At 29.6% G+C, this 12847-nt stretch overlaps 1 protein-coding gene across 3 annotated transcripts in view; it reads left to right on the top strand.

The window, feature by feature from the left end:
* The window catches only part of LOC121124363 (FMRFamide receptor), a 50568-nt gene extending 39743 nt beyond the window's left edge, over nt 1-10825 (top strand). For 2 of the 3 annotated variants that reach the window (XM_071890967.1, XM_040719519.2), the window contains 2 exons: nt 19-218; nt 10268-10825. In XM_071890967.1, coding sequence (XP_071747068.1) covers nt 19-218; nt 10268-10495 — 428 coding nt within the window. In that variant the 3' untranslated portion in view covers nt 10496-10825. Of the gene's footprint in view, nt 1-18; nt 219-297; nt 1210-10267 lie in introns of those variants that run through there. The other variant, XM_071890968.1, reaches the window with a different exon arrangement.
* The last annotated feature ends 2022 nt before the right edge of the window (nt 10826-12847 follow it).

Raw genomic sequence — 12847 nt, 5'->3', positions numbered from 1 at the left:
CCCAAATTTTTCCTGTAGGTGAAGTTGTTATTGCCATCTACGAATTGACTCAAAGTTATAGGAATGGTAAGAAAAACCCTTTCCCGGATTGGGCTGGAAATATGGTTGTCGTCAATCATTTATTGATAGTCATCAATTCATCTTTGAATTTTGTGATATACTGCAAGGACATTGTATTTCGACAAACTGTCAAAAAAATGCTAAACAGCCGAAAAGAGGTAATAATATATATTTATCTACTTTACCTTTTTTGTAGTTGATGAAACTTAATTAAACTCTTATCATAAAACTGTTCAGGGCGTCCGCAAGGAGTGGGCTGGAGGGGTTGTCGCCCCCACCCCCTACACAAATTAAGGAGTTTTTGGTTTCTACTAGAAAATTTAATACTTGAACTTTTTTTTTAAACTGCGGATTTTTATGTTATTTTTCAAAAAAATGTAATATTAGAAATTTATTTTGAATATTTGTAGATTTCAGAAATTTTATGAAAAAAAAATCCAAAAAGCAAACCCCCTCCCTATAATAAATATAACCTTGCGAACATCCCTGATGTGCCCAGTGTATTCATTTTAATATTAAGTTGTTGTTCCTACTCTCCCCACTGGTCCCTACCCAAATATAACTTTGTGTGTACCTCCAGGGATTTAATCTGGTCAGAGATAAAATGTTTTGTTGTCCTCCCCCGTAATTTTGCACGGATGTCATTCCGGACTGAAAATAATTAAATGTGTACCACTAAATAAGATCAACCCTGTATTTTCATTTATTCAAGTATTTACGAAGCATAAAAGCTTTTACACAAAGACTAGAGAGACAGAAGTTTCATTATTTACAAAAAATAAAACTCAAATAGTTAAATAATCTCCAAAAGCTTATTTCAATGTCACTCTCCCAAACAAAATCAGCTATTAACAGGAGAGAAAGAAGTAAATATGTATCACAACACAGTGTCTTTTTTCTTTGGATATAAATCGGTTAATTTATAGAAGGGTCATGCCGAGACAAATTTTCAAGTAAAAAAGATAGTGATAATTGTAAATATTAATCAATCAATAAATCATTGATCTTTCATGTTTAATGATGTTATCTTCATTCTTAAAAAATGTGTCTAACCATACAATAATATTAATATTTCATTATTTAATTTTTAAACATTATTGCAAATAATAGCTTCTCATCTATTGCTAAACAAAGAAAACAAAAAAAAAATTAAACATTAATTACAATAAATACATTTTTCTACAAAGAGCTCTCTATCACAAAAATTACTTAGTGTATCCTTTCCAACTTGATATCGTTTCTTTGGACAATATTTCTTAAATAGTCTTATTTATATTCCTTTGTACTATTTATAAAGATGCCTGTGCAAACTTCAATGCTAAAATACCACATTCTATACAAATAATAAAGCATTAATCTCTTTATTTACAAAAAAGAACACCATTCACAATTGATAAAAGAACAAAATAGCAAGAAAATATACGTACCGATACAAATAGTATACAGACAAGTATTGAAAATCAAAACTTTGAAGGAGGAAAAATGGAAATAACTTGAGAAATGGATGTAACTCCAAATTATACTACAACTACAATAGTAAATACTAGCGATAGTATTTGGTAATATCCAGATTTACTAGAGATTCTCCAACAAATAAACTTTGATTTAAAATTATAGATGGTCATCAATGGTGCTCTCCATTTTTCATGGACCCACTCAAATCCACTTGTTCCCTCCTCAATAATAATAACGAATATATAAAAATGAATATGACGTGATAAGCTAGGGATTATTTTTCCCTGCAATGTGTTACCTATCTGAGCTTTAGATAAGCAAGCTCATTTCTACATTCGTACAAAGAGACATTCATTACCTCCGCCAACGAAGTTGAAGGGATGTAATGGTTTTACATATATTTGTTTGTTTTTTAGTCATCAGGATTACGCCAACAGTTACAAATCGATTTTGATCAAACTTAGTACGAAGATTATATATGACTACATTAAGAGTATGTTAAATTTGGAGCGGTTAAGGTCAAGTTAAGACCAAATGTAAATAATGCATAATCGACCATAACTTTTATACAAATTGAGATATGTAACTCAAATATACTTTAGGGGAGACTTTGCACTCTATTGAATTTTTTAACCGGTAAATGAAGCTTGAGTTGAATAATTTTTAATATTTTTATCTACTTTTCCAAAGCAAATTGTAAGATTTTTCGTATAATAAGTCCATTCGTTCAAATAATATCTACTCACTGTAAACTAAAATTGTATTTCATCATCACATAATAAAATCTACTAATTTCCTTAATAGAATATTTTTTTTAGATTCAAGGAAGCAAAAGTTGATTTAATTTTAAATACCCAAGAGTAAAACTTTATTTTAGTAAAAAAAAAGTATCTTAGCTTCTTAATGTAATACTAATTGATATACTCTGTGCATATCTTGAATTAGGAAATAATATGTGATATTAGATAATATTCTAAAAGGAAAGAGTATACAACTGTGATATATCAGAGAGAGGGGCAGTTATCAAGAGTCGAGAAAAGATCACACAATATATTTCATTCCTTCATGATCGTTGGAGTAACCTGTATTCTCAAAAATAATTGTTCATACAAGGACAGGCTGTTGACACAAACAATTTATGTACCATAACTTGCCCTGGTTCAAGGCCAATCACCCTAAGGGTAATTATTTGCGGCAGCAGGATGGAACTCGCCGCCACACAGCAAAAAAGAACTAAGCCGTTCTCAAGTCCAAATTTGCACGCTTCTGGGCTAAAGATTCCAGACCCCATATTCTCCCGATTTTAACACTCAAGACTATTAATAGTGTATCACCGTAGAGAGCAAGTTCAACAGCACATACTACAGCATTATTAACTTGCTCAAGTCAGCCATCAGAGAGGGATGGGAGGCTCAGCCTAGAATTCCCAACTTGCATGTTATGTAGGGCACACAACGAAGATTGCAAAAGTGTTTTAGGGGGGTCTTATTATTATGTCTTTTCATTCATTTTTTTTATTACGAATCTTTCATATCTTTTTTTTTTCTTACTGAATGGTCTACCACGATTACTTAAAAGATAAGATTAAGTTTTACAAACTCTAAAACTATCGTCTTCTGGATGGAATTTTAAGTGTGTCCACGCTTTAGAACGAGATTATTTTCAAAGAGTATCATCTTATCAACATTCATTTAAGGCAGGATTGTTTTGGGTGAAGTTATATATATAGACATTTCAAACTACATGCATTTGTTACCATAGTCAAAATGGCCAATTAACCAAGACTTGCTCTTAAAAAGATTGCTCGCCTGTTTATAAGACAGTAAGAGACAGGTAGGACAGGTTTTGAATATCTATAATTTTTTTATTCAATCAGTTATACCTAAATGGGCCTCGGTACAGTGGGTAGTCCCGAAAGGTAAGCCTACGTATGAATCCATTACAACAGTTGACATAATTAGTAAAAATAGGTGCAAAAAAATATTATTTTGGAGACCGAATAGATAGTATAAATTTGGAAATTAAAGTTTTCTAAAAAAAATTATAACAATCCAAATACATAAGTAATGGCTGGATTTTCAATTGTGGTCGGTTTTTATTTCCTTTGAAAATGTATTTGTATTCTAGTGAATTGCCAAATTACAATATTAACAAAAAGCTTTGGAACAAAAAATCTTTTCTGTTTTCCTACTCCAAAAAAAAGACAAAGCTAAAAAAAAGTAGGCCCTTTTCATTACTATTTATATGTATGGACGACAAATAATCTTATTTTTTAATTAACCCTGCTTGTAATATACTGATGAAAACCATATCATTAATGTATAATTGATATATTGTAATTATAATGTATGTACCTTATGGTGTTCAGCAAGTTCATTTAGTGGTGAGACTCGGTTCAAGACCGATATTTGATTTTGTCTCAATCTCTAAACTTATTTTCTCCACTATTCTGATTCATAATTTGTTCAACTATGATTTATGAAACACTTTTAATAAATGAAGTTACAGTCTCAATGTTCACAAATTTTAAAACACACCTAATGTCATAAAAAATACATCGATAGAGTAGGTCTAGAACAAATTATAGAGAGGGCAATTTGTATGTAAAATCGATTCAGACAGCGTTATTCACTGAGGCTGATACAGATTGAACTTCAAATGACCGTTTTTCTATGTAACCCCTCCCCCCCCCCTCTTTGACTGTGTACCAATAAAAGCATACTAATTTTAAAAACAACAATAAAAAAATATGACAAATCATGAATAAACAGATTCGAATATATAATTACTAGTGATGACAAACTATTGAGCTTTTTGGGATTCCTGGGAGTCGATATGCAAAAAAATCATCGCAAATTATTAGGGAAATTATCGAGACAAGTTTTATATCCATTTGTACATAATAATAGGAGAGAATAAAAAGAATCATCTCATAGTCGATTAGGAAGCTTATTAGAAAAAAACTGAAAGATTTGAAAAAATAATTTTTTGTTCTGTAGAATATGGTTAAATATTTAAGAGTGCCTATTTTATATGTACAATGCCTTTAGCTTCATTCTTGTCTTCATTCTGTTCTACCAAAGTCATAGCTTTTTTACTTACTTTATCCATACAAAATAAATCATTATTAACTTTACTAGAAGTTTTTGTTTTTTTAAGAATTTCCTGAAGCTTTACTCGATAAGTTTATTTTATTCAAGTTCATGTTTGTTATTGACCAACTACAGTTTCCATTATTTCTTTATTACAAAACTCGTATAAAAGACTTTCACCAAGTCGATTTCCAAAAAAAATTTTATTAATGATAACCTCAAAATCATCCTTTTTTTTAGTCAAGTATTTACAATCATAAGAATACTGAAAAAAAGTGCATTACTTGAGACTGTCGTATCTCAAGGACTCTCTCAATACAAGTATCTCTCAAATTTAGGATGATTTACGTTTCTTGAATACGAAGTTTATTATGTAGGGTGAATAATTAACTGCTCACATGGGAAGATATTTGAATCTCTTCAGAGAAATTTAAAAAAGCTTCTTCCAATTGTACTAAAGCTTTCAAAAGTTATTCAAGTTGTTTGATTTCTTCTGGTGCAAGATCAAACTTTTTTTCTATTTCAATTATTGCAATTTTGAAAAGGTTTCTCAACTCCACGAAGTGCAGACTTATTGTCACAGATGAATTTTAACAATTATTTTTATATAAAAGAAGGTTGAGGTCCTTTCCATTACTCAAAATATTTCCTTTTTTTTTTTTTAATTTTATCATTTTTTGCTGTGCTCTTGCAAACAAGCTTATATTTTTCTAACTTTATTCAAAACGGCCTTAAGATTTGCTCAAAATTCAGGAGTGTCATTAAGTTAAATAAAGCCTTCAGTATCAAAATTCTACTGTTCATTCTCATCATCCTTTTCATCTTCGTCTAAATCTTCTTCAAGCCTATTTTCATTATCCTTCAAGAAATTATTTTTGTGTTAGAATAACTTCGAAAGATTTACGTTTTTTTTAAAATAAATTTTGTAACAGCCAAATAATTTTCATGGTTTTCATTTTCATTTTTTGCTAATGAGTTTAATTAAGTCTTCAAATTTATTCACAATATTGACTCCATCCTTCGTTCCAGCAATAACTTAATGATCCAAATCTATTCCAAAATTAATTAAATTATTGGTTACAGTAACAACTGCTTTAGTAGCTACTATGGAACCATAAACGCACACAGTTCCTAAGTTAAAATGTTTTACTTCTCCTCTATGAAGATATACAGGGTTGTCCAAAAGTTTTAAACCTCATTATTGACGCAATGAGTAATTTATCGATAAAAATATATCAATTTAGTTTTTATTAAAAGTTTAGCTATAGTTTTTATTAAAAGTTTAGCTATAGTTTTTATTAAAAGTTTAGCTATAGTTTTTATTAAAAGTTTAGCTATAATTTTTATGATAAAGACATATTCTTTATATCCAACATCATTCGAAATTATTGATGATAATCGACGTCAAAATGAGATGCATGATGTACAAATACATCTTTTTCGGGTAGTTAGTCCCAAGCAGCATTGATGGCATTTTGTGGAATATTTAAGCTTTGATAGGGCTGGACTTTCACCTTCGACTCTAGATATCCCTACAAAAAATAATAGCAGGGATTTGCATCTGGACTTGAAGAGGGCTACATTGATTTGTCATAAAATTGAATGGACTGTTCTAACCATTCTTGAGTTCGTGTTCCAGTTTGTATGGGCACTCACTCTTGGTAGAAAACTAACAAACATACAAAACCATGGAGGCACCTTTAGATGCAATAATCCTGTTTCATATAGAGACCTTTGGGTAAAGAAAACTAATGGGAGCTTGTATCTGGAACGAACATCCGGCCCATATCTTAAGAGATCGGCTGTTGTTAATAAGAGGTATAGTTTTATCGTCCAATGAGAAAGCAAACCTACAACAATTCCATTCATTTTGTCTATGGAATTTTGGTTCAAAAATAAAAAAAAAATCATCGCTGAAAACAATTTTCGTCCTTGGTATACAAACTTGTAACAATTATCGACAACGTTCGACTCTCTTCGCAATTGATGTTTTGACTGAAATTTAACTTGTACTGCATCATCTTCGACCCTCACAGACAATTACTATGCGATGACGACGTCAAAATTCCTATTTCGTTACCAATTTCGGACATAGATCTTTACGGATTTTGATATATCCTTACTCGACTTTCTTTCAATACCATCCCATCAGATTAGCGATTCATTGATTTGGTACCAAAATAATTACGATATAAAAGGAGAGGTTTAAATCTTTTGAACAACTGTTGATATTTCTGTAACTTTTGTGAAACAAAAATCATTATTGTAATTCTTATTAAATAAATCCTAGAGTCCGTCAAAAATTAAAATTAAAAATCACGATTTTGTCCTCATTTTAATTCATAGTAATGAATTACTGAATTCGTATACTTGTGTATTCATCATCACACATGCAAGAATTTTTTTCTTGAAAATATTTTTAAGAGTTTGTTATTTGGTTGAAATATCTTCCCATAGCTTTTGTTTTCTTCTATGATGTTTCTTCTTCATCTATGCTCCTTTGATGTTTTCTCTTCACATGTGCAGGAAGTCGGATAGTATTTTATCCTTTAGCTATTAATATTTTGCCACAATAATTACGATTACCCTTCTTTGTTTCATATTTTGGGTAAAATGATCCCAAATCTTGCTACAATTTGTATTTGCTTATACACAAATTCCAAAAGTTTAGAATTGATCGCCAATGGGATGAAAAAATTATAAAAGCAAGATTGAAATGGTTGGATTTGCAACTTCCCACTGACTACATTAGGTTGTACAAAATTATTTGTTATCATTATACTTAGGACTTATTTATTCCAAATGAACAAATCAGAGCGCTAAAATTTTGAAAATGTAGCACCTAAAATTTCAAACGTGGGAAATTTGTAATCAAAAAAAAAGATTTTAATAAGAATAATTTAGAGTGATTAGTGTTATTTTACACATTATAGTTGCAATAAAAAAATCTGCATATGGTATTTTATAAGTTTTCCCCTTAATTTTTCAACTTTATAATAAATCTTTCAATTATATTTTTGTTTTAGTCGTTAAGATCTATGAATTCGCGTGTATTCATGTGTATTAATTAATAAAACTTTAAATCGACTACTCATTTCATTAACCATGGAATAAGTTATGGAGCAGACAACAATCTAATGGGGCTATGTAGATCTGTTTACTAGTTGGAGTCATAAGGATCTCTTGCTCATTGTTAGTTGGACGTCACCAAAGAACCGAAGATCCTGCTTTACTGTCAGCTTATCAACGCTTTAATTACTCTACGTTCTGCACTTCCCCCATGCTCAAGTGACCAAGGAGCTGAGTTTCTCTCGTCTAGCAGCGGTTTTCCAGGAGTGAGATTGACAAAGGCAACCCAGAAGTTTTTTTTTTGAAAACAGAAAGAGGCTTGTCAAAAGTCCCTACAGCCGCATAGCAGAATATGAAATCATTCTTGAACATTGTTAAAACTACTGATAAAAAGAAAAGAAGATAAATCCTTTAACTGATGACAACCAACTAAATACAGTGATTTTTGGCCTTTTTTGGTTTCTTATCGGAAATAGGTTGCATTATATAAGAAAAATAATGGCAGCCCAGCCCCTGAAGACACCTTTGATATAACTACCACCCGTAAATATTCTTTCAAAATCTCAAGCACTCACTGGAGTACCTCCCAATACCCCAAAGGGTACGGGTACCCCAATTTGAAAAACACTGTATTATACAATACTTTAAACTTCTCAACATCCGGAATATCCCAAGGATTTTTTTATTAGCTGTAAAAGCTCTAATACCTGGATAATACAAGTTTACTTATAACTTTCCGAATAATTTGTATCCAGTACAAAAATTGTCCTATCTGTACTAATTAACGAGTAAGAAAACTTTTTCAAAAAGGTTAAATCCTTTCTTCTGAAAAATGCCTTATATATATATTTATGAAAGTCAAAAAGTTTTTATTCACAAATTGACAAACTCATTTCCGTGTAACTGCTCTTGACATGTAGAAATACACTCAACAGAAATATATAATAAATAGCTATGAAGTATATGATTGATTGATGTATAAGAATACGCGGCTATAATACGTTTCAAAGAAGTTTTTTAACAAAAAAAATTTATATTATTTTTTTTCAATGAGAAATATTTTGGTGTGCTTTTTGTTGTGATTTTTCCTTTCTCTTGATATTTTGAACTTTACCTTTATATTTCTAATTTGTAGTTATGTCACTGGAAATAGTGAGTCAATCCATTATTATTATAATTTTTTTATTATTATTATTGGTTAACTATTAAAATAGGCTGGGAATAGGGATAGGCTATTTGTAACGTATTCTTTGACGTAAAATTTGTGTTTTTAGAAAATGAGTTTAACAAACCAAAGGGTTAATTTCATGGATCTATACGTTTTATACAGAGTGGAAACACAAACATGTAGTAGAAAGACTAAATCACGAAAAACGTGACTTTTATGGAATCAAAAAAAGACCACTCTAAACCAATTAGTGAATTGTTTAAATACTACATTTACCTATGTTTCTAATTCAATATGCTTTCCTTAACAAACAACAACATCCTACACACACTGGCAAATAGATTGATAGCCTTTGACGATATTTAAGATCATTAATTTACCTGTATGATATATTTTAAATGGGACTAAGCGCAGTCAAGAGGATATAACTTATAGGAGAATATTGGACTGACTGAATATCCAATTCTTATATTAATTATTTTTAATATAAAAATACTCATTACTTTGATTTACAATAAGTTTTAAGTCTTTTTATTTGTTCGTTCCATTACAACATCCTAAAGTTCCCTATATTCCTTAATTTACGTATTAAATGCAAATATATATATGTGTATGAGTGTGTCTGTGTCCAGAATTAACAGCCAAATCAATGAATAAATTTTGCTAAAATGTTTGATGTAGCTATGTAAGGGTCTAAAAATGCTTTTGATAATATTTCTTTTAGCCTATAGGGCTATGGTGGCCTTAAAATATCATTTTTTTAAACGAATATTTGACAAATAAACGACTATTTTATATTAAAAAATAAAGATCGGCAAATTCTAATAATGATTATCAATAGATGCTTGGTTTTAAGTTTACAAGGTTTAGAGAAGAAATAAAAAAGATTTACACCATAACATGATAGTTCAATGGTCAGTGAAATATTTTTTCTTTCCTAAACTTTATCCTATCCCTTAAAAGAAAATTGTGTAAAAATACGTAAAAGTATTATGCAAGAGTAATTCTTATAATTTTGCAGTCTTTATTTTTATTTTTTTTAAGTAAAAGAGTTCTTAATTAATTTTAATTTTTAAATGCCGGGTAAACATACTCTAGTATTAGCTAAAAAAAGTTTTTCTTGGTTGGAAGACTTACCGACTTCACATGAAAACTATCTTTTGCAATACCACGTACCTATAATACAAATCGTATTTGCAGGGGCGTCCTAAGGAAATATTTTGTGTGGTATCATTTTTTATATCACCTTTCTCGTTTTTATTTTAAGAGATCCTTAAATCTTTTTTATCTCTTTTTTTTTTTTCATTGGGATAATAAAAAAAATTCTTCATTTGGGGACAGGACTACAGGCCCTACTTATCACCCCGTGCGAATGTTCCTGACATGTGTTATTAGCTAATAGTTCATTTCTTCCCATTTAAAGGCAAACCACGTGGCATTGATCAGAAATCAGATGGTTCTCGAAACACAGAGAACAAATCCATGCAATTCACAGCAAAGGGAAATCAAGCTTGACCAAAAAGGTGATGAACCCAACAAGAAGGAAACTCTTCCCAAGGTACACACTTCTGTACAAACAAATAAAAACGATGTTGAGGATCCCCAAGCCATTATAGTACGAAGAATCGAAGAAATGGAAGTTATTCTTTAAATCATTAGAATTCGAAAAAAATGCTTATTTTTGTAATACAGTCATTTTATTAACACAAATAGCAGCAAAAGATTTTATGTTAAATTTAAATGTGGTAAAAAAAATATATATATCTGTTTTAAAGTATAAAAGTTTTAATTTACATAAATTACATTTTATTCTTTTGGGTGACTCTATTTTTCCTTGGACATTGACGAAAATATTTTTATTATACATAATTTTTGACTTCTTTTATTTCTTACGTATATTGTTTGAAATACGATATGTGATATATAGTTTTAATAAGTATTTGTATATGAAACTGAAGCATATTTTTAAAATTTTTGAAATTAGAGGGGTTCTCTTAAAAGTTGTTTCTTTATGTCTAAAAGTATAATTTGTAAATTTTGACAGTTTTTGAAAACATTTAAAAATAGCACAATAACCTACAAATTTTGAAAAGGTATACTTTAAAAAAAAAAATGTGTTTTTGCTTTTTTGTTAATATACATTAAAATTTTTAAAAAAATATTAATTTTATTACTTTTAAACTGCAAACAAACATATTTCATTAACTTTTATGATAATGCTGTAATCATCTTCTCAAAACTTCATTAATAGTAGTTTAATGAATCATAATTTTCTGCACACCTATTTTTCATTAGTAAATCATAGTTAAACAGATTGATGGAGACCTGGGTAGCGGATAGTCAGCACTGAAGATGAGTGATGACTAGTGATGGATGGAAGACGGATATGAGTGAGTTATGGTGTTTCTGGATTAGAAATGACGTCATGATAAATGTTAATAACAATGGAATCCCGATCCATGGATAATAGAATTCAATCCTGACACTACTTTTCTTCTTCCACTTTCTAAGGTCCTAACACCACCATAAATAATTCATATCCAGCTCCCATTCATCACTGATCATCGATGACTCGCGATTTATCTCTATTACTAACTGCCTATGCCTCATTTTTCAGTCCTACACAAAAACGACTAAGTAGTTAAGGAATATAAAGCGTATGACTTCACTAAATATTCCTCTACAAAGTGGAAGTGAATGGATCCATGGATGAATTATACAGGGAAAGAATTTACAGTGTACATGTTTTTTTTTTTAATGTTCCTTTCATTGGATAGATGGAGTTGCGCTAATTAAGTATAAGCAAGTGTATTATAGTATTACAATAGGTCAATAGCTATATAGGTACATAATGTACATATCTTCCCTTCTCTAAGAACAATTGGGGCACGAATCTACGTACATTGAGTTCAAGAGAGTAAATTCTCCCGAATATGTTGTCCATTGAGCTACTTTGTTTAATTATATATTTAATGAAAAGCTGACAAATCACACTTTTTTCTATAAAAGTGTAATTTTGCTAAAAATCCAGGTCATTGAGCTACTTCTAAATACTTTTCAAAACAACTCAAAATTTGTAAATGATATCCTTTACACACAAAGGAACATTCTGAGACTTTTAAAACTACCAATTACGAACATTTAAAAATTAAGCTTCGTTCTTATGTAGATGTATAATTGAGATTCAAAAATAACTTTTTATTAGTAAAAAATTATAATTAATAATCTTATATATTGATAGTAATCAGAAGCATATATATATATTCAATCTGTTATTTATGTCTCGATTTTTATGTTATGTAGCCTTTCCTTCTAAAAATTTTCTCAAATTATTAATTAGTTAGAATTGTTATTATTCTAAACTTCATGTATGTACTCGTATTTAGGTTTGTAACTGTGTTTCCGAATTATCAAATATCTTTCATTACAAAATAAAATATAAATGTATAAAATTTTGACAAATTATTAAAACTACTAAACTCTTTACGTATAAAAGTTATACATTACTTGCAAAATGTTATACGGGCATTGATTTGGAGAGTGTTAAGTTATTCTCTTACTAGCGTTATTATTATGAATTGGGGAAAAGTGTAATAAACTTCAAATAATATACAAACATATTAGCATGAAAGAATTTGTTTTGATGAAAAGTCAATTTTTTGTATTTGTCAAAAAATTACTAAATCGAAATTTGCGAACAAAAAAAAAACTGTTTAGCAGTATTTTTTCAAAAAAAAAAAAAAAAAATAGTTAAGAGACTAAATTTGCATTGTAAAAAAACACAAGCTTCACAAGATATTTTTCGTACTTGCAAACCCAACAAAGTGATGGAAAATAATGTCGTCGAAAAAAGAATAGGTTCATTTTTGCAAAAATTGAAAAATTGCTCAAATAAATAATGCTAAAATTAAGCTAACTGGAATTAATGCTGCTAAAAGTAATGCACCCCGTATAGAATATTCAACAGGTTTTAAAATGTACCTTTTTTGTATCATCCACAAAA

Source organism: Lepeophtheirus salmonis, chromosome 9 (assembly GCF_016086655.4).
Source record: "Lepeophtheirus salmonis chromosome 9, UVic_Lsal_1.4, whole genome shotgun sequence".
NCBI classification, from domain to species: Eukaryota; Metazoa; Arthropoda; class Copepoda; order Siphonostomatoida; family Caligidae; genus Lepeophtheirus; species Lepeophtheirus salmonis.
The sequence above is the reverse complement of the archived record's forward strand: the minus strand, read 5'-3'. Positions and strand labels throughout refer to the sequence as shown.